Source organism: Cygnus olor, chromosome 6, assembly GCF_009769625.2.
Source record: "Cygnus olor isolate bCygOlo1 chromosome 6, bCygOlo1.pri.v2, whole genome shotgun sequence".
NCBI lineage: Eukaryota > Metazoa > Chordata > Aves > Anseriformes > Anatidae > Cygnus > Cygnus olor.
Genome location: NC_049174.1, coordinates 20,097,338 through 20,120,996, shown reverse-complemented (window position 1 = coordinate 20,120,996; position 23,659 = coordinate 20,097,338). Strand labels below are relative to the sequence as shown.

At 35.8% G+C, this 23,659-nt stretch overlaps 1 protein-coding gene across 1 annotated transcript in view; it reads right to left on the bottom strand.

Moving 5' to 3' along the window:
- LRP2 (LDL receptor related protein 2) overlaps positions 1–23,659 on the bottom strand; it is a 118,204-nt gene that overhangs the window by 55,364 nt on the left and 39,181 nt on the right. Inside the window, 21 exon segments of the mRNA XM_040562367.1 lie at positions 605–771; positions 1,536–1,664; positions 3,695–3,872; positions 4,979–5,207; positions 6,158–6,342; positions 6,819–7,030; positions 7,475–7,723; positions 8,633–9,010; positions 9,703–9,819; positions 10,207–10,326; positions 10,989–11,228; positions 12,427–12,708; positions 13,623–13,760; positions 14,475–14,605; positions 14,843–14,968; positions 15,464–15,656; positions 16,541–16,744; positions 17,654–17,794; positions 18,432–18,634; positions 20,572–20,778; positions 21,610–21,833. Of these exon segments, the coding sequence (XP_040418301.1) occupies positions 605–771; positions 1,536–1,664; positions 3,695–3,872; positions 4,979–5,207; positions 6,158–6,342; positions 6,819–7,030; positions 7,475–7,723; positions 8,633–9,010; positions 9,703–9,819; positions 10,207–10,326; positions 10,989–11,228; positions 12,427–12,708; positions 13,623–13,760; positions 14,475–14,605; positions 14,843–14,968; positions 15,464–15,656; positions 16,541–16,744; positions 17,654–17,794; positions 18,432–18,634; positions 20,572–20,778; positions 21,610–21,833 (4,053 nt within the window).

The following is a 23,659-nucleotide window of genomic DNA, read 5'->3' as shown; positions in this document are numbered from 1 at the left end:
TAATGAACTATTAAAAACTAGTTCAAAGTATTTTTTAGAACTATAGGCCTCGTATTTGCTACCTGGAAGTGGCTTTGACTTTGCAACCCCATTCTTATATTTAAGAAGAAGACGCCTCTGTACTATGCTACTTCAAGAAGTGCTCAGACTAGAGACCAGACCATGCAAGCATGTCATTTCATTCTAATAGCATGTACTCGAATTCTAATGTTTAGTGCCTCTGGGTCCAATGTACTACTCCCATGGAGAACTGTTCTGGATGTGTTCGCAGAATTAAGCCCAAGGCCAACAGGGATGAGGAAGAGCAGATGATAGCAACGGGCTGAGAGTATAGTTCTGTCAGTGTTCTCTGATATTTCCTCTTCATGTCTCTGGGTAATCCAGAAATAGCATTAATTAAATATTTTGGCTGACAGAGATGAAAACTAATTTACAAAAGATATGAAGTCTCTTTAACTTGTTCTAGGGGAAAAAAAAAAACTTTAATTCTTTTCAATTATACTTACTAAAAGCTTTACCTGTAATGCTAATAGATTTCATTCAAAAACATTATTTTAAAGAAGTCTTATTTTACTGTGCATTTTAAACACAAATACTAACTTACCGGATTTTCAACCCAATAGATCATCTGTTCTGAGTCATCAAAGTCAACATCAACACCATTTTGAACTCCTGCTATCGGAACCATAGCATCATTGGTCTTTTCCTCAGGGTTCAGAGAAATTCCATAAATTATATTATCTCTCACAGCAATAAGGAAAGGGTGTTCAACTGTGAAAACATACAATGTAAGTCAGAGCTACGCTACAATACTTTTCCTCTGATCAAAAAAATAGCATTGATGTGTTCCGACTACCAAAGGTTCCCTGATGCTAACAGAATTGATGAATATTAACCATGATGCTTTGTAAAGCACATACACGCAAGTTGTTTTTTTTTTTACCTCACCAGGAGTGAAATTATCACTGTAATTTTTTAACATTGAAAGTTTCAGCACTATGCAATCACAACACATATTCTAGGAACATGGAAACCACCAGGACAAAGCTCAGACTCTCCAGGACATGCCTGAGATAGATTCTAACGGCTACTAAACAGGACTCAAGAAACATACAAAGTTACAGCAGCAATAACTAATCTTTATTATTGAATATAGCTGGGAGTTCTGTGTTTTCTTGTTTTATATCTAAGGGAGTATTCCTACTCTTTTACCGTAAATTTACTTTCAGGTAAACATGTTTAAACATGCTTAAACATTTTCAAATGGGTCTTTTTTTAAGAGCTTAAAAGAAGTATTTCTTCCATTTCTCCCAAAGGAAGCAATCTCTGGCTTTGAGCTCTTTTCAGAACTCCATGTCTTTAGGCCAAATATATTTCATTCAATGCTTCCTAAATGAAGTCTGCCTAGAATGACCCCAACCTTTGATTTCATGAGCAGCAGCTCAGAGATTTGAAGTAAGCTTTTTGCCTGACAGAGAAACGGCTCTGACAATCTGTTGGGTCTTTTTTTTCATGTCTCATTATTGCTGCCCTACCTCTCATGCAGTTCCTGTTGTCAGGAGAAAGCATCCATCCAGAAGGACAAGCACAGGAAAAAAAAAGTGGTCCAGATGAAGAAAGCAAGCAGAGATGGCTACAGGGGGATGATGCGCAAGAATTGATACCTGAAAAGAAAAAAAGAAGAAAAAAAAAAAGTATTAGTAACTGGTAAAGTATGACTAACTGGAAAGAACATTCAGCATCACTGATAATGAAAACATCAAACAACACTAAGTCAGTTCTGGTATTTGAAATTAAAAATAAAGTTACTTCCAAGAATTAAAAGCATTACAATACGCTTTTAACACATTTTAATTCTCCCTGGAAAACCAACAACTTTACCATATTGATCTTTTAATTTTCTTTGTATCATATCAAATCTTTCAAACTCTTTTTCAAACTTTTGTTAACTGGATGAGAAGGCCTGCAGTATTTTCAGTCTTTGATCACAATAACCTTTCTAGATGGGGGATTCAAATTATTTACTGAAGCTTTTTGGACAAAAATAAGGAGATAACATAGCTTACTATGCCTCATTCAAAGGTAGTAGCAGTTCAATATGTAATTTTTTGGCTCACTTTGAAATTTGCAGTCTAAGCTTGTAAAGTATAAATAGGACAGTTGAAAAGGTCTTTGTTGACTGCTATTATTACTATACACTAAAATTCAACCATTTAGATCACCTCCATACAATCACTGTTATAGAGGATTTTTCAGGATGAACCATCTTTATAAGAAAATAAAATCAGATTTTGAGAATAAATACCCTTAGTGAACTCAGCAGGCCTTATTCTAAAAACTTATAAGTTCCAGGAAATGACACAGTTGTTCCAAATATAAAAACTAACAAGAACTTAAAAGAAATCAAAAGATGGCAGTAAGCAATGGCATACACTCAAAACTCAAACTATAAGAAAATGCCTCATTTCTATATAGCAAATCTTAAAACTAGCTGATGTTAAATCTACTGATTTACAAAATAAGGGGAGTGGATGACAGTCTTAATACTATATCTGAAATTTCAATCATCAAATAATTATGTCTTCATTTGTAAACATTAGCATGTTGTACTCTTCTGCAAGTGCTTTCCTCCTTTCTCTGGCCATATAAAGTATAACAGAACAAATCAAAAAGAAAAATTATGAAATTAATTAGTTTAATACAATGAAGAAAATAAATCATTTTCTCCATCAGTAGCAGAAATATTTTTAAACCCCAAGTTATAAAATAAAACCTCCTAAACTAGAACTGTGATGTTTAATTTAACAGTACTCTGGTGGCTGAATAATTTCTAGTGACAGTGCGAAGTAGCTTTAGCTTTGAAACTGACTGAGGAAGGCTTTGCTCCAAAACAGTGCATACACAATATAGCACTGAAAATTACTAGCGCCTTACTAAAATACAAGACTTTTCCCTCTCCTGTAAGAACATCTTCCTGAAAAAAGAGAATATAAGCCATTGTTACACTTATTTATCAAAAACACTCCCAACACAAAATATAGAGCAGAAACAGTCAGTATTTGCACCAACATATTTCTCTAACTTCAAGTCATGCCATAAAATGACAAAAAGTCTCATTTGGAAGATGATGCTAACTGAAAGAGATAAAAGGTGGTTTTAATTTTTTTTTTTTTGACAGCCTTTCAAGATGCAAGAGATGACCTACATATGATCTCAGAGAGAATCTTGAATATAATGAAGGATTTTTATTCATTATTTCATTAAGTGAAATAATGCAAGTCTTTTCAAAGAAGGATGATGACACCAATTTGCCTAAAAGCATGACAGAATTCATGTACATGGAGCCAAGTCTTGTATGCCACAGAGACAAATTTTAAAAATGATAACACTTTCAAAAACACTCTGATTTTGTTATAAAAACCTTAAAAACAAGGAGCAGGAAAACTCCATATACTACTTTCCTATTTTTGGCATTCGTTATGCTTACATGCTTCTTGGTCACCCTCCCTAAACACCAGAATATTCAGCAGGCTGGACAAACTGAAATGATCTTCAATTGTAAGTCAAGGGCATAAATTATTTTCTTGTTTTAACCCAGTCCATTTGTTGACATGACCGATTCCGGAAGTGCTTATGCATGACATTACTTTATGGCACATTTTTGTCATCACCAAAGTTGTTTTGCTGAACTTACCATGAGGTTGCTTTACAGGATGGACTGCCACAAGCCCTAAAGGCTGGTGAATGTTATAAATCATAACTGTTTGGTTTCCTCCGTGCCATTTATTTGCCCGAATTACTCGGTTTGTATACCGGTCACTCCAGTAAACAAAATCCTCGAAGACAGTTAGAGCATGTGGATGCTGTAATATCTAGAAGACAAGGATGTTTACCAGTTTGGTTCTGGAGACTAGAACATGTAAAGCTTGCACAACAGAGCTAAGAACAATTTATAAATAGCTAAGAAAGCAGAAGCAGCTGTGCCTCAAAAGATATTTTTCAGGAAAAGAGTATGAAATATCATCTATTGCTTGAAAACAAGGCACTAGTTATGAGGGAAACATGGCACTAATTAAGGGGAATTTTTTTCTTTTTTAAATAAAAATGCTAGACAGAGCCTGTGAGATGTACAGCATGAGGAATTAACAAACAGTCAAACCACAGGGCAGAACACAAGGAACCAACAGATAAACACCCAATTGCAGATTTTCAAGAGCGCAAGAGAAAATGCAAGAGTTATGGACCTGTCAAGACCTTGGATCTCTGATAAGCTCCCCTGTAATTTACCAGCCTGTTGAAGAAGATGGCTTATCTAAACTTCTGAAAACTAAGAGTGGGGCAAGAAAGACTGTACCAGCTCCTAATGCACAAGAACTGTCTGCCTAGCCAAGGATAAATGGGCCACAAGGCTCAATTCTTAAAAACACATGTCATTATTTTATACCAGCTTATGCATACCAACTGAACATCTAAACCATTGTGCTGGTACACCATCTTGCCAACTGACAGAAGCACTTCATTGGGAGATAGCCTGCCAGAGGAATGGTCTTCATGAAGTGCCCAGAACATAAAAGTCCTGGCAACAGAAAACCCTCTGCTGCTATCAAGAACAGCAGCATTCATCATTCACAGAAGTTGATGAAGAAAGTTCTTGCAGATTTTTTGTACTGTATTTCCCCACAGCAAATGCACCAGCTAGTAGCAACAATATCAGACGTCACTGTTAGATTTCACACGTGTAGATCTAAAGCACTAAAGTCTACACTTAGCTCCAGGTTTCCTTGAAGATCTCCTGAGGGACTTTGGATAGTGTACTTAATTCTTCGTTTTCCAGCTGTACCAAGCAGCTAGAATACTTAATATCTGCTTCACCAGAATAGTTTTAAGAAAAATACACATCTAAGCCTACCATAGTGCAAATATGCTGTTAAGTAGTATCAGGAAGCACAAGGGAAAACATTGTTTCTTAATGTCTTACCAAATCACTTGCGACCACCTGTCGTCTGTTGTTTCCATCGTAATCACAAAAATCAATATAGTCAAGATAAGCATCAGCAAAATAGAGAAGTTTATTTGGGTAATCAATAGAGAGTCCATTGGGCCAGTAGATTTTATTGTTAATAATCACTGTTCGCATTTTGCCATCCATGCTGGCTTTTTCAATTCGAGGGTTTTGGCCCCAGTCAGTCCAGAACATCACATGAGCACTGAAAAAAAAGGAACCTGTGGTTACCAATCTGAAAACAAACAAACAAACTAACTAACTAACTAACTGCCTACAAAACTTCATTAGCCAAAAAAAACTGACCCAAAACAAGGGGAAAACAAACAAACAAACAACAACAACAAAAAAAAAACCTACACTTCTAAGAAATGTTCTACACAATGATACTGAAATCATTCATTTCGGGAGTATGTTTATTTAAGATATTACCATAATTTCTGTTGTAATTTTTTTCAAATACTTCTACTGCTGCTATCCTTTGTAAATAATAACAGTAAATAGCACTATTTTTCACCATGGATTATGATCTGCTTCTCTGTTTCCTAAATACTAAACTTGATATGGGTTTGTGCTTTTACAGGCATACATGGGTAATGCTAACAGGGCTATAACTAAAAAGCCCACATGGCTGGCAGTAAACAGAGTTCAAGGCACTGCAGAGCTCAAAAACCAGTAAAACTTTGCACATGACCAGTTCAAATCATAACATTCCATTTACTCTTTGCCACTTGCTGTTCAAAACAGGAAAGTGTTTTTGTGATGACGTCAGTTTGTGATGACAACTGGGGCTATGCAGTAGCCTGTTCTTTGTCAGGTAGGCATACCACCTACATTGTGCATAGGTATACCTCTGACTGATAAAGATATACCAGAATTTTAAGTTAAAAGTTTCCAACTAGGAAGCAAATACTGGAAGATCTGTTTCGGAAGACAGCAGGTATCTTGTTACAGTGAAACAGAGTAACAGATTACAAACAACCATCATATGACATTAGATATTAAATTAACGCTGTGAACACACCATTTTAAAAATTCTCATACGTTTTCTCTTCCACTTGTCATTTACAATCACAATACAGGTTGGAAATATCTGAATATTGTTATCGTCATAAAATATGCATTTTTTCAAAACAAAACATAAAAAAGTCTTACTCAATTCTGGGATCTAACACTAGTCCCCTTGGGTTTGTTATATTTTCACTAATCAGCACAGTCCTGTGGCTCCCATCCATTTTAGAGACTTCAATTGTTTCCAGAACAAAGTCTGTCCAGTAAAGATTGCGACCTACCCAATCTACCGCTATGCTTTCAGTCACGGTGACACCACTGTCAAACACCTGTTTAATAACAAAAATTTTTTAAAAGGAGAGAGAGAGAGAGAGAGAACAAACTCATTGGAATCAATCGAAATAGTTTTTTCACACTTTTCTATAGATATTGAAAATAGGGAACTAAATCTCTACCATTTTCTAGGTCTCTTACACAGAACGAGTCACAACGTACACACTCAAAATGCTGGCAAAGCATATACCCAAACACTCCTACTAACTTCAGTTGGACTATTGAAGGAGTATGCAACTACTAGTAGGAAAATCAATTTATAGCCTGGTATTAAAAAGTTTCCTGAAAGCACTCAGTTTTTGTTTTCAAAAAGCTGTACAAAATGTTGGCTTAGCATCTACTGAATTGTTTCACTCTATGTTATCTCCCTTCTTAGTACATCGGAATTTGCCCCTTCTGTTAAGTGGAGACACAGTGTCTTCATTTTCTCTCCACAATGAAGAGACAAGAATAACTCAGTGAACTAACTTACTATTTTTCGGTCAGTCCCATTTTGATAAGCACTCCAAATTTTATCCTCTGTTGTATCGGACCAAAAGATACGATCTGTGACTGAATCAAAATCAATAGCCACAATATTCCTTCCATCCCGAATGAGAGAATAAATACTATGTGACTGAGAGGTGATATTGTCCACAATGATTTGGTTACGACTTGCCACTAGCAAGAGAAGATTCCCAGACTCTGTCAAAGGAAAAGAAATTAAAATAAACCAATAAGCTACCCAACAGTAATTCTGTAAGAAAAATAACACTGAGTAATAAAGTCTTATGAAAAGGCTGGGATTTAAATGCTCTGGATGCACTGAACTTCATAAAAGAGCAAATTTTAAACCTATGGTTTAGAGGTGCGTGGCACTGCATTTCTCCAGAATATTATTTTTGGTCCTTGCAGAGTTAAAAACCCAGAACATTAAACTAAATATTTTATTTCAAGAAAATAATAGTTCCAATTAACCCCTTAGGTGACAGTTGTAATACTCAAAGTGATCTGCCACTAGTAAGGTTGTTTTGTACCAGCTTTTTTTTTTTTAAAAAAAAAAAAAAAAAAGAACAGTGTGAAAGTGGCAAAGCTGAACATTTTCCAGGCACTACTGGCATTCTTTAGGTTGCCACCAACGCTCCTCACCTGCCACTTTACAAGTCTTCCCATTGGTTTCCAGAATGTATCCTTCATCACAGTAACACCTAAAAGACCCTCTTTCATTGTAACAGTGCTGACTACAAAAGCCTGGAGGGTCACATTCATTAATATCTCCACAGGTCTTGGAGTCATTTGCAAGCTGGTATCCAATAGGACAGGTACACTGAGCTCCAAAGGGACCTTGAATACATTCATGAGTGCAGCCAGCATTATTGTCAGAGCAGCTTTCCTGATCTGAAATGGGGTCAGGGAAGGAAATAAGCAAACAGTTAACAAAAGCTTCCTATGCTAAATGTAATACTTTGCTATTGCATTACCACCCTAAAATTGCTGGTAAAACATGCTGCACAACCATCAGTTACACCACATGAGCCTAGACTGAGGCTCTCATACAAAATGTAACATACACAATGCACATAAAGACAGATAATAACATAGTATTTATTTACTTCTGAATTCCATTAAATGAATGCTAAAGAGAATGCTCCTAAGCATTTATAACAATGTTTTCAAAACTATCTAGATTATACAAAATATTTACTGTACAACTCCAGACCTAAAAATGAGTTAATAAAAAATAATTTAAAGTCACTTATAATCATACCTGGCTGGGGTTCATCTGAGAATGTGCATTGATTAAAGAGAAAAAGAAAAGAAGGAAGGAAAGAAAGAAAAAGGTTATGCTTAAATCAATTCATAATCAACACAAATACAAATGCTGGCTACACGTGAGCTTTGAGATTTTTTTCATGATTTTTGAAGTTAGAAAAAGAAAATATTAAAGACTGAATCACATTTCTTCCGAACTTAAAGCATACCATGCTTTAGTCAATGTGTTAGGGAAAACTAAGCTCATTCCCATATTGCTATATAAAAACACATATTTAAGACAGTGCAATTCAAAGCATAAGATCAGACTTTAGCTAATGAATTTATCATAGTCCCCTTTCACCTGCAAGCAAGTTCCACTTTGTAATTAGTGCTTTAGTTACAGTGAGCTTACAATTTCTGATAGAAATGCTGCTACACTGTTTATATATGCTGATTATAACATGGCTGTCATCTGGATACTCAACATATTCTGTTTCTTTCTGAAGCCACAGGACATTGTAGGCTATTGTAGATGCCTGAACAGTAACTTACTGCACAACGGGGATTCATCAGCTCCATTCGGACAATCAGCAGAATTATCACATACTTTGCTGAGATTCACACAGATACTGTGACCTGGACATTGCCACTGCCAGCTGGGACACCGGAAGGGCTGAGTAGGACAATCTCTCTCATCACTCATATCCCTGCAGTCATTATCACCATCACATATCCATGCTCGATAGACACAGTTGCCATTGTCACAGCGGAAAAGGGATGGAGGACAGGTCCTGGCAGGACATCTATGGTGTTCATCTGAGCCATCTGCACAGTCAGGATGTCCATCACATTCCCAGTTAGCAGGAATACAACTGCCATCTGATTGACATTGGAATTCATTCTGGTGGCACATCCCTGGCGGTCTTGTAGCTAAAACAGTGACATGCAACAGTTCAGACACTGTTTTAATTTTAGATGGAGATGAAAAATTACTATGCTCAGTTCACATCTTGCATAAGTAGTTACAACACTATAAAGAACTCTGTCACTTTTAGATCAGGCCACAGAATTACAATCAATGTACATGACATTCCAGAATCTGGCCAATTTAACTCCTCCTTTATAAAATGATGAGCAAAGCAATTGTTATATTTTGAGCAAGCACATATTGATATGCTTAATGGTATCTATGTACATGCCCAACACAATATGAAATTACTCTCTGAAACAAGTTTTCACTGTCTTGTGTTGAGAAATCCTAAGTTAAATATGAAAAATTACTCAAGGGAAAAGTTTCAATATAACTCTCATGGATAAAAGATTCACAGCTTTCTACCTGAATAAACTTCTTTCTTTTAAGCCTTGAAACCAAGGTGCCAAGTAAAACAAAATTTTAAAGCCAAAAGGAATGCAGGCCCTACTCTTTGCCAGAAATCTATTCTTGAGCTGGAACCTACCGTGTTTGAAATTTCTGCTCACAAGAACTATTTATGAACAAGTATATTTAAAAAGAATTTTGAGGTTCTAATGAAAGTATTGCTAATTACTTGATATAGCAGATAAGACAAAATTTTGAGAAGCTTCACCGAATAAATTAAGCCTTTCAGCATCAATATACTTACGGCAATCAGTCTCATCTGAGTGGTCATTACAGTCAAAAACACCATCACACCGGTAGTAAGTACTGATACACTGGTCTCCGCTTACACATTTAAACTCTGTGGCACTGCAATTGTATACTAAAAATAAAAAATATTACCTTAGTGATTTACTTTATTTTATAGAGTTAGACTGCACCTTGTTTTTCTACAGGTGCACAACACAGCTATGATACCAGGAGTCCACGTTCCAGTGAAGACCATGATTTCCACAGGACAGAGGAAATGCAGTGATCTTGCAATCTACAGAAAATTTTGATTTCAGACCCCCAATTTCACAACCAGCCATGAGATCAAAGGGCTTACTACAAATGCTAAAACAAGTATCATAAACAGCGTTAATTTATGGATAGGTTTATTATGCCATCTAGTATCTTGGAGCTGGTAATATGAGGTCACCAAAGACCTTTCAGGGGGCAACAGTAGGAAACTATAAAGTGGTGCTGAACAAACAAAAGTTACACTTACTGCAGTCATGCTCATCAGCACCATCCACACAGTCTTTGTCTCCATCACAGACATAGAATGGGTCAATACAGCGATGGTCCGGACACTGAAACTGCCTGGGTTCACAAGTACCTGTGAAAGCTATTTAAGAATGACAATAAACACAGCTGTGTTTATTTTCTGACTTCTGAACTCAGGATAATACAGAGACAGCATAAAGACACTATCACTGACTTGCAGCCTGCAATACAGTAGCTGGTAATCATACAAATGACAAGCACTTATACATTAGTATCAAGTAATTATTTATTCATATGTCGGCTGGGCCTCATGCAAAACAAACAGAAGATTCCAATCAGTGAGAAATAATGCTAAAGAAAGTATATAGAGAAACTGTCTTACTTCACTGTGAAATAATTACAGATACTTCTAGGTAAAAACTTCCACGCTAAATTAGCTGGCTACAACATTAGTTATTATTGAGATCACTCAATAAGTAAGCGTTTAGAACCTGTGAGCTCCAGTTGATTTTTGCTGTAAATTGCAGTGGATGACATTATGCAGCATCATGATTAGAACAATCACATTTACCCCTTCTTACTGTTTTTTAATGATTTTTCTGCATTTTACTTGGTTCTGGTAGTTCAAATTAGTCGAGTTTTTGACGTCTTATGGACTGCAAAATATTAATCTTAGATATTACTTCTTTCTTCCTAATTTCTTGTATCATTCTTACACCAACAGACATATCTATGTATATATACATACACAAAAAAACAAAATACAACAGATCAGATACTTACTGCAATTTTTTTCATCTGACCCATCACCACAGTCATTATCAGTATCACATAGCCAGATCCTAGGAATACATCTGTTGTTGTCACAGGTGAACAGGGTTACAGGGCATGAAGTGGGTCCTTGTGTAGGACAATGCAATTCATCACTGCCATCAAAACAGTCATTATGTTTATCACAACGCCAGCGACTTGGAATACACTGTCCACTGGCACAGGTAAAAGCTGATGAAGAACAAGTATTGTCTAAATTAAAAAAAAAAAAAAAAAAAGGACACTTACAAAGATCTCCAAAATTTATCTTCCATAGTAGTAGAGTATTAGATATATTTAGTATGCTTACATAATGCCTAAATTATGCATCAAATTCTAAATTGTGCATTAATTAAAATGAAAATGTCAGTCAGGCTGCAACATGCTGAAAAACTGAACTAAATTCTTACAAGCTTTTTTAGGCTGCAAGAATCAATAAAAACCTCAACTGTTAAGCACTTCAAAACAATCTAAAAACAAGAAAAATCATGTCTTCAAGTAGCCTTTTTTTATATATACTTTCCTTTTCCCAAAAGGGCATTTTACTTGTTCAAGAATAGCCTACTAATAAGAAACAGATTTTATATCTTAGTCATACTTGCTAGTCCTATGCAGTAAGGGGCACATTTTATTAATATGTCCTATTTTCTTGTTTGTGATTTATAAGGAACGATCAACTCTGAAGAAAACAGCACCAAATATGCCATAAAAGCCAAAAAAACTCTTCATTATTTTATCAAAACTAATTATCCATTTGTTCTCTCAATTTATTTGATCAACAAAATAAAATACTTTTGTATGAACCACTCCAGGTAAACCAGGAAATAAAACAATGCACTTCCAATTCACTTCGCTGTGAAAAACAAGATGTAACAAATAGTTCAGAAGTGCCCAAATATAATAAAAAATTCTATTTAGCTGTTAAATTAAATAAAGGTGCTGCTCTAATCTTAGATGGAGACTAGGCAATACATATGATTTTGTTATTTTTCTTATTGTGCTTTTTTAAATGTCTTCGTCTTTAAGACTGTCTGTCCTTCTCCACGCATTAAAATATGACAAGCAAGTCGTATTCCAGTGCGTTGCAAATTTACAAAACAAAAGAACTTCTTCTTTAGACAAGACTTTTTCTTTAGACATGACATGTTTGTTACTCTGCAAATTGAATTTTAAGAACTAGTTAGAAAAGAGTATTTTCATGCATTCCTTAGGTGTCCCAGTGTTGAATCCCCTATTCCTATGAGTTATCCTATTCATTTTGAAGTAACTAATCTTCCACATAGCTCTCAGGATTTATCCATAAATACAACCTTAACAAATTGGGTTTTATTGCAAGGAAATAAGGCTGCCCCATCAAACTTTCTGAAATGCAAACACCAAATTCTAGCTGTTTTTTGCAGGGACTACTTACTTAAAGAACCACAGTTTTGTTCATCACTGTTATCATGGCAATCATCAACACCATCACACTGATAGTATCGAGGCACACATCTTCCATTACCACAGGAGAATGAGTATGAGCCACACTGCAAAGTGGGTGGCTCATTGGATGGATCTTCAACACATGTCAGTTGATTTGAAGCCAGTTTCATGCCGTAAGGGCAACCACAAACTCTCTGAAAATTTGGTACTGGGAAGCAGAAATGGCTGCAGTCTCCATTGGGATTTGTTCCTCTGTTACAGTAGTTAGAGCCTTAAAAAGTGATAGAGAAGATCAATGTATACACTACTGATAACAGCTTGGGAACTACGAAAAGTGCAAAGTAACTGCATAAGAATGTTTGTTTGTTTGTTTATTTAAAGATGTTGGAGCAAATTCTGGTTTTGCCTATACTGCAAAATAGGGTCAAGTTCACTGACAGGAGTACTAGAATGTACATCAGTAAGTCCTCAATTCCATAAAATCTTGAATGACACAAATGTTTAAGAAAGCCAAAAACAGGCTATAAAATTTTGTCCAATTTTCTGCCATTTTTTGGCAAATGTCTGCAAATAAGTACTCTACAGCAAATGGGGACCTTTGGCTGAGCAAGGCTAGGATGTCTGATCCAATGTTTGTACACCAAATTGGTAACGAACCTTAACACAAGATTTGATCACATTTAATAAGTGCACTGTATTTTACTAAGTCAACTAAAATACCAAATTCTTGGTTTAGATCATATAACTGCATAGAATTCAACAGTAAAAAGAAGAAAAAATTATCAACTCATGCATAGTGATTACTTTATGAATAGTACTTCAATTAATACTGGTTTACCCAATTCTTTTAAATAAGTAGTTCACTTTAACTAAAACTTCTACCAGAAAATGATAAATACAAGGTTGTAATTGGTGATAAAATGACACAAAATACAATGGAGTCATATTTCCATTTTACAAGGTTATTAAATACAGTAATAGATATGGTAGAGAAAAACTGCATACAGTCACAAAACACTGAAATACAGAACCTAAGACTGTAAGTGCTTGTGCTGGGTCTCTCACATGTCACGGTCGTAATTCAGCAAAGCCATTTTTAAAATTGAAAACAGAAGTCTACTTTCCTCATATTTTGTCTCTTATTCCCTATTTTGTATTTTTCATCTGCACAACAAATGAGCTCACCTATTTGGGAATGAGCATCATATGCTTTCACATGCATAATGTTACTAATGCCCCTCCTAATAATAGTCATTTCTCCTCCATCAGACTTTCTCACTCGAACTATTGCACCAAGTCTCCAATCAGTGAAATAAGCATAACCTGTTTTGAAAGACATTTAACATACAACAGTTACAGTGCAAAATGACATAAAAGATCAAACATCACAAGATAAAACCACAAGGCACTTCATGTAAATTTAATAATTTTTCATAGCTGTTTCCTGAAAAAGACTAAAGGACTTATTTCAGAGGCAGTGAGTCCCTTCAGTCAGAGGCAGACAGAACTTAGAGCCAGACAGATGTAACAGACTCTCCTGACATTTCAAATTCCAGGACAGTTTTTAAAATAATTCATTAAGACTTCTCTTTAGAAAACATTAAAATATTTAAAAGATATTTTTGCCCAATATCAAAAGGCATCAGATGCTGCATTTGTTCTTCACACACACCATAAATCCAATCAACTCTACATACAATTAATAAAATGCTGAAATTTTTGATCATCTCTAGGGAGGTGGTTTACATTGTCTTTCCAGCACAAGCACCCAACTTGAAAGCTGTAATTACTACATTATATCTGCCTTGTTGCACTAATTGAGTTAACTGATCTGACTCAAATGATTTAAATAAAAATATACATAAAAGCAGACTTAGAAAAAAATAGTAGTATTAAACATACATTTTTACAGAAGCTTTCATCAGCTTTCTGTACAAAAACAATATTGCAAAGACAGCATTTTTTTTATCTCACATATCATCATATGAACAAAATTCTTTGATATTAATAGATAATATTTTTCAATGTCAGACTTACCTCCAAAAATAGTAAGGCCAAATGGGTGAGTCATCTGAGTAATACGTTCAAGAGTCCGTCTGTCCAGCCCATCAAAGGTACTGTGCTCAATTTTATCAAAAAAGGCATCCACCCAGTACAGCCTTAGAGAACTAAAAGTAATGAAAATGTCATACGTAAAAGCAATGAAAAAAGATGTTATTAGGAAGAACTAACGTTTTCTCTATTAACAATACTAAATCTGTCAAGAGGTTATTGGTGGAGGAAAGGAAGGGTGTTGTCTGAAAATATCTTGCATTTCAGAGGCTTTCTAACAAGTTGGAAAAAAAAAAATATCTTCAACAAGAAAGTGCCAGTGCACACAATTTACACAACTGTATTGCTCTTACCTCCAGTCAATTGCTAGGCCATTAGGCCAGCCTAGTGTTGTATTCACAATTGACAAGGCATGGGATCCATCACTCCAGGCCCTCATGATTTTAGCAGGACGGAACCAATCTGTCCAGAATATATACCTGAAAGGACACATAAGAAGACACATCAGATGACATTTAAGCCCACTTATATAATGTACTTAAATAGAGCAAATATTTGAACAACACTGACATTCTTATTTGTACCACATATTCACATACCTTAAAAAAAATACAACTTTTTGTTGACCCCGTCTCCCCTCCTCAACTGGTAGTGGTACTGACAATTAGTATTTATCTTGTGGACAACGATTTTCAACATCTTCTGAAGTGGTTTGTTCCTTTTGACAGGAAATGTACGTTATCTGTTCAAATTGTTAGGGATTTCAATTAACTATCATCAGGGAGGAAGACCCAAGCAAAAATGCATCCTCCAGGTAATATTTGCAAATAAGTGCAAATATTACAAAGAATATTTTCCTGATCCTTTTTGCCTACAGTCAAAGTTAAGGCTAGTGTTAAATAACGTTATAGGGTAGTGAACAAAATAGGTTAGCTTGCTTATATAGTTTCAAGTGAGAATCAAAGATAATTTACCCAATAACAGGATGAACCACTATTGATCGAGGATTATTTAAATTCTGAACAATAGCTCTTCTAGATTTATCTGCCAGCCTCATCACACTTATGCTTCTGTACCGAGGGTCTGTCCAGTATAGATTCTTTGAGATCCAGTCAAAGGCCAAATCTTCAACACTTTCCACTCTATTAGCTGTCAGAATTTCTCTTCCTAAAATTTACAACACACTCAATCACTGTACATATTTAGGAACAGAGGAAATAACCTGAATGTGTTATTCTGTTCACAAAACTAGTGCTTCTCTCTGGTAAAAATGCTACTTCTGTGCTACTTAATATAAAGACAATAACAAAGTGTGTGTGTAGGGGTGTGCCCTTTGCTCCAGGTGAAGGAGTGATAATGCTTAGGAAGCACAAACCCAAAAGAGAAGTAATGACTAGCCAAGATGAGAAAAAACAACCTTCTACTGGAAGGAGTTTCATGAATGAAGGTCAGTAAGGACATGCCATTGTTCGGTCCCTCTAGTTACATCTTACTCAACAGCCAAACCTACCTATTCTTTCCATAGCGATTGTCAGCTGTGGTCTACCATTACTCTGATCTAAGACATCAAGCAAGTTCAGAAGGCTACATGTGACTTAATATACCTTTGATCATTATTACAAATTAGATAGGCTCTTCACACTACCACAAATAGGACTCCCAAAATCTCACAAACATAGTGTTCTTTTTCTGTATTGCAGTATCATGACAAGCATCCTGTTCTCCAGATAGGGAAATAAAAGAGAGAAACTCAGTCTCATACATAAACAGACAGATGATGACAAATACAAGTTGTAACAAGTGCTACAAATAGTTCTTTCCAAATCACATTCATCAAGTTTGTCAGAGAACAGGAGACAATTTTTGACTAACTACTTTCACGAGCTTAATACGAGTTGAACAAACGGTTTTAACAAACATTTTACAGATTACTGAGGTGACACAGACTTTTCTGTATATCTCACAATGAGATTTTTTGTGCTGTTTTTTTGGAATATACATTCTACTCTTCATACCACAATTACTCTTCATTTCTAAAGAACGCTTCTCACCTGAACCATCAGTTTTCTGTTTATAGATCATGTCTTTACTTGTGTCTGAAAAAAAAATGGTGTCATCCTGAGCATAGAAGTCAATTCCAACAAAATACGATGGGCTTCCTGTTACAGGTATGATCACGTCTTCCTGGCTAGACAGATTGAATGGGATCCCCCGCACTGCTAGCTGGGATGAAAACAGCAGGAACTGCTGCACAGCTGCAAAAGGAAAGACCAGACACAGTCTTTACCTACTGGGTGAGACAACTGAGCATTAATTGTAAAGCTTTGTTTTCCTTTGGCAGCACTACTATCCCAGAAATGGAAGAAGAAAACATGAGACAATATGAATTTAAATATAAACAGACATGAAAAATAAAATAGAATAAGAAAAACAAAACCAATCCAGAATATTAGGTGATGTAGCTAGGTCTTCCTCTTGTGTTGTTACTGTGGTCCTGATATACCTTCATAGAAAACATTATCCCTATGGATGCAGAGATCTTCTATGTTGATCTCTTTACAGTGATCTACATAAAAATAACTTAAAGGTTTTGTGGAGCCACCTTACTGCCAGACAATATCTGAGTACCCAGAAGTACAAGTGCATGGTTAAATAGTAGAACTGCAGACAAGATATCTGGCTTAATTTGCCAATAGCTGCACATGGCAAACCTCCCAGTGACAATTCTCCACCCGGAGAGCAGAGGATTCCTCATGGAAGCCCACAACCCCAAGCCTGAATTTCTTATTCTTGTCATACTCGTTCAAAGGAAGACCAACTTGATTTGTGCAATACTATAAGTGAGCAGTTCGAAATGTTAAAAATAATGCAAAATCTGCATATTAGCAAGCACCCATGGTTGATTTCAGGGCAAAGAGCTTAATTATACACACAATCCATAACAAACTCTCTTAAAATGCTACAGAACATGAGTTAAAGTCATTGCGGCTTGAAGTGAACATCAGCAGAAATTATTATATTTAAAGCTGTAAAAGGAGTTGTGATAGAAAAACATGAAGTCCTTTACATACTGAACTCACAATGCTACAGAAGAGAGGTTCCAGAAACATCTCTACAGTTAATGGAACATTACCATTTCCAGCAATCATAAGGCATTTTCTTACCAACACAGTGCTGTCCATCTACATGGAGGTCAAAGCCCAGTATACATCTACAGCGATAACCCAGTCCATCGTTATCTGTTTTGTGGCTGAGAACACAGATCTGTTCACATCCTCCATTATTATTTCCACAAGGATTTCTTACTGGAAAATAATATAGGTAGGATTATAACTTCAGCTGTAAGCCTAATGGCTTTTTTTTTTTTTATCATAATTTTGATTTTTCAGGATTTTTCCATCATCCACAATAAATCATGTGGACTCTGTGGGAATTGTATCACATGGAAATCATACAACAACAGTTCCATCCAGGAATGCACTCAAGACCCACCAGAGCTAACCAGCATTCAAGGTATTCAGCTCTGTACAGATATGCTCAGCACACAGCACTGAGGCCACCATTAAGGTGGTAATTTCCACATATAAATCTACTTTATAAATATTTCTCACAAAACTCATTCACACTGGTAGCATTTTCCAACTTCACCCTTACTGTGGTGTTGAGGAAGAAAAGTCCCAAATGCCAAAACTGTTCAATGAGCACAAGTTTGTTTCTTCCAAATATCAACACATTTTGTAAGCCCCACTTTTAAATGTTGCATTTGATATGTCATTAGCTACAGGACCTGGATGAATGCACTGCATGGTAAAGACCAGTCCTAAAAATTTGTGTGTCATAATTATTTGTTCATTACGGCAAAATAAAAGTCTTCCATAATTTTTAGCATCTTTTGGTAATATAATTCCTAAATCTCTATTAATCAGCTAGTCACTGTCTTACCATATGGCTGCCTGGCAGCATGGTAAACTGTCACTCCGTAAGGTCTCAGTGAAGACTGGTAGATCACTTGAGGGTTTGATTCTGAAAACTTGTTAGCTTTCACCACTGCCATTTTGGTCCAATCAGTGAAATAAACATTGTTTTCAAATAAAGTGATTCCATATGGATGAGGAATTATTGAGCCTCCATGAGCTATTGTTCTCCTGTTATAAAGATTTATTTTTAATTAATTACGAAATATTATCTAGAAAATAACTTCTCTTAATAGATCAAAAAGCACAGCCTTATTAATTTATTCACTAGCTTTTACTTCTCTAGACATGGAAGCGGCCAAAATACAGACAAAAAGGAACAAATGAACCAAAGACAGGAAGTTAAACATACAGGATACATAAGCATAAAACATCGAAAAGTGAAAACAGGGAAATGAAAAATGTTATCCACTTCCAGGAAAACAGTGAATGATCAAAAACACAACGAAAGATTCATAAATACTGAGAGAAAATTAGAAAGCAGCTAACAGAGGAAATGAAAGGATACCTGCAATATTTTAAAATATTCAAGAAGCCTTGAACAAAAAAATATTAGGGCTGCAACAGCCACGGGCCAAAAATAAAATCCAGTGTAGGCAGTAAAAAAATAAAAAATAAATAAAAATAAAAAAGAGATTTGTGGAAATGGGGCCTGAATTAACCACTCATGCAAAACCGAAGAGATTGTGTCTATTCTTTGCAAGACATTGGAACAATATTTTTCTGGATAAATATTAGGGGGAGAGAGAGAGATTTAAGCCCTCAAAACAATACATAACAATAACACTACAAGATTATTTTCATAGAGTCTTGAAGGAAGATCTACAAATTAGATGAATTCTACAGTTTAACGGTTTTCAGGGCGATTTAGGTTCAAGCTGTAGGCATGAGAAATGCAATTAATTGGACAGTAAGCTGTATTTTAACATTGTTTGCTGACTAGGACATCTTCTCTTCCCACTTGCACAACATTTACATGATTTTTGGTGTTGCTGTTAGCGATAAGTTTTTATCTCCAAAAACCAGAGATTTTACTAAACACTTTCTTGCCTTATTAAACCCTGAAAACAGCCTTGAAAAAAATACAGACAAAGGAGCAGATCAAAGATATCAGTGTTATTTTTAGAATTTTGCAAGTGAAAGAACACATTGAGCAATAAGCCTGTCAGCTGAGCAGAGGACTGCTTTTCAAGTCACTATGTAAGAGGTATGTTGAAAGTGAACAATTTTGTCTTGTGTTTGAGTAACAGAGACCTATCACAGATACAGAGATAAGGAGGCTTCTAAACACTATACTTTAAAGCACAGTCCCACAAAAACTCAAAGGCTCCTTTCTTGCATGCTGATATATTTTCCACAGCATCACAATAAGGTGAGTGAGGATGTAATTTCTGACAACAAAGATATATCAAGTGTAAAAAGATCAAAACCCAATGCACTTAATACCCATTACACCAAGTGGCGCTTTGGAGATCAATAATTTAAATAAATTCATTTGTGAAAAAGATGCAAAGATAGGATGGTCTAAGGCAACGTATAGTATTCAAAAATAATAAAATGCAGGCACTGTCAAAATGTGTACTATAGTGGTGAGCTATAAGAGTACATTATAGGTACTGCGCTGAGGCAGGGGAAGTTTAGGCTAGACATCAGGAAGAGGTTCTTCACCGAGAGGGTGGTTGCACACTCGAACAGGCTCCTCAGTGAAGTAGTCACTGCACCAAGCCTGTCTGAATTTAAGAAGAGATTGGACTGTGCACTTAGTCACATGGTCTAAACTTTTGGGCAGACCTGTGTGGTCAGTGCCAGGAGTTGGACTTGATGATTCTTATGGGTCCCTTCCAACTCGGGGTATTCTATGATTCTATGATTCTATGATTACAAAAAAGCGTAAGCAGGTATTCAACGTAGAAACAAGACAAAGGATGATGAAGGAACTGGGATTTTCCAGAAGTAGTATGACACCATAGATTATCAAGGTACATCACATTCATTATGTTGTAATTTTCATCCCTTATGAATCCCATTTTGTTAGACAAATTTATCTTTGACCTTAATACAAAATAATCAGTATATCTCTAACCTCCAAGGAATAATATTTCTCCTACCTTTGAAGCCCATCATAAGTTACAGTCTCAATGTAATCAAACCGGCTGTCAACCCAGTAAAGCCTTTTTGATACAATATCCAGAGTTATTCCAGCAGGCCAGCCTAGCTTTGTTTTTATCAAATCCTGGCGGTTTGTGCCATCCATGAAGGCCCTTTCCACTTTAGGATCACCAGACAGACTATCCCAGTCCGAGAAAAATAAGTAACTATAAAGAAAAAAAAAAGTCTCATGTTTCAGTGAGATTTCACCCCCAAAAAGCAACATTTTACATGGTATTTCGAAACTATGTCATCATTTAAAACCAGCAGTCTTTCAGACCAGAGCTTAATTCTCAGCATACATTGAAAACACACTTCATGCATCCTGCCCAAGAAGTGATCAGCGTTTTCTTTTATAGAATGAATCCAGAAAGAAACATGCTTTCACCCAAAAGACCTCAGAAATACTGAGTATTCTTTGTAAAATACAAACTTAAGTGTGCTGCCAGAATAAACCGGTGACAAATCCACGCATCGTGAAAGCAGCATCCATCACTGTAAACTGCACAAAGTTCCTCCTGCCGTTCTCTGAAGATCTAAGTTTCCATGGCTCACATACATTTCTGAAGCCTATTGGGCTGGGAGACACTAGCTTCCCCAGCTTCACCCCACCACTTTATTTCAGATAGTAGGAGATCTGGGGATGGTAACAGAAATCTTCACGGATAACTTCTAGTCTTGGAGGCAACTCCACAGTCTGTTTTCAGACAGATACATATGTCTGAAAACATATCTGTACATATACAGATACATTTCAGATATGTGCTCGTGCACATACAGCTCAAGCAATAAAACAGACACTACACAATGGGAATAAAAGCCGTGTACAGCTCTCCCACAGTAATGTAGAATAGTTTAGGATAGAACGTAAATGTTTAAATGATTTTAGATAAGATTCTAAAATGACTTCCCTGAGCTGTTTGTTACCTCTCCTCCTAGTGCATGTGAATAAAGGAGTTTCTGGTATATTTTACCATTACCTGACACTTATCACTTACCCAACAGTTGGATCAAGTGCTATTCCTCTAGGATTTCCCAAATTTTCAGCGATAAGAGTGACGCGGTTTGTTCCATCCAAGTTAACCATATCTATTCTGTTCACACTGGTCTCAACCACATACAGTTTATTGTTAACCCAATCCACTGCTAGATTTTCAGGTGTGTCAACTGAAACATTTAAAACTTCTTGGAAATCAGATCCATCAATATTAATAGAAAAAACCTGAAAGCAATACAATTATCAATACTCAAGATGTTTTGCTAATCACGAGTTATCTATCATCATACTCAGCACAGATTCACAATGGACCACTAGATACAACCAAATTACTTACTAAGCTATTGCACAGCTTAATATTTTATTTTTTTTTGGCAAAAATTTTGAAAACAATGCAAGAAATACAGGAAGCTTGTCTTTAACTACCATTTCAGAAAAATAAAGTAAGAAGCTAAAATAGCCTTGTTCTTTAGCAAATATGGTAGGTTTCTGGATTAAAAAATAGATGAGGAAAGTACATATTGCTTTCCTGGAATCTGTCAAGAAACAGTATTTGCATTAAATGAAATAAATTAACAGGCTTTAGCAAAGCTCTCATGGGTGACCAGAAACAATGGGGGAGCTCTTACTGCACCAACCATTAGAGGGAAATCACAAGGAAAATTTACTTTGCAAAGTGAAGAAAGTGAAGTAAAGCTCTATCCAAACAGAAAGAAGGCTCAGCATTGCTTATGTTTCTCTTTTATTTAAAGCTCATCTTAACAGCATCATGCTCCAAGTAGAAGTAGTATCTTACAAGCAAGCTCAGAACTACATGAAGCGAGCAACATAAATGCAATAATTTTTTATTACACAGAAGTCATGTGATTCTAACGCTGGGTAATATGAAAAGCTAGGAATCATTATCCCTTTCTCAGAACAACAGCATGAAGTTTGAAATGTATCTGTATGAAAATACAGATTACCACAAGTAAATATATGCAAGAAAAATAACAGCTGAAATGATTGTATCATTTTAAATATTCTTCAGGTCCAAATAATGATAACTGAGCAAACCATTAACCGTCTATTGTGTTCTTGGGAAACCTTGCTGATGGAAGAACTTGTGGTCATTAGGTGAGAAGGCAGTACACTACATGAGATTAAAGGTGACAATGTACATAACCCACAATTTTCTGGTTTAGTTCATCTTAATCTTTGAAAAGAAAAAACAAAGACAAGTAAAATAAATCCCTAACAATACTTAGAATTTAAGTATAATTTAAGAACAGAAATGCATATCATACAAGAATATTCTTAATGTCATTGTTTCCTTCAGGGTGCTCTAGTTATGACTTAATTAGAATAATTAATCCTAATTAATTACTTGAGATTGAACAATATTGGGGCAGATAAAAAGGCAGTCCTGGCCATATGGGGTGTGCAGTGGAAAAACACATATTACCTTGTATTTGCACCTTTTACAGACATAAGATAAATCTCCTATCTCATGAAAGTTCAGATTTAACCCTGACTTAACACAGCTACTGTCAATGCAATCACAGTAACAGGAACTCTCTGCAGTGAAAATAAAAATGCCAGAACTGATAACAAGTAAAAATTTGTGTGCTCATTTCCTGTCCTACTTGAAAGCCATGCAGTGTGCTTTCCAACAAAAGGAACATTGGCACTGTAGTGAAACTGCTACTTTTCAGCTCTGGGTAGGTTCGTAATGACAGTGACACCAAACTGATGCATACGTGGTGTCAGCAGGAGGCAGGCCATGGATTCTTCTTTACTCTGCATGGCAGCCAACATGTGGATGAAGATTCTGGAATTTCAGCATTTGACCTGGGACTTTTTTTGTTTCATTAAATTACACATGGAGAAGAAAGAACAAGGGTGATGTCTAGCTTTCACCAGGGTCTCCAGACTGTTTTGTGTGTTTTTTGTTGTTTGTTTTTTTTTTTTTAATTACTCTGTTATACCCTACCTTGAAGCTAAAATATTTCCTCTTCAAAAAAAATGTAACAAAATATTGGCTTATTACACAAAATACTGTCAATATTTGT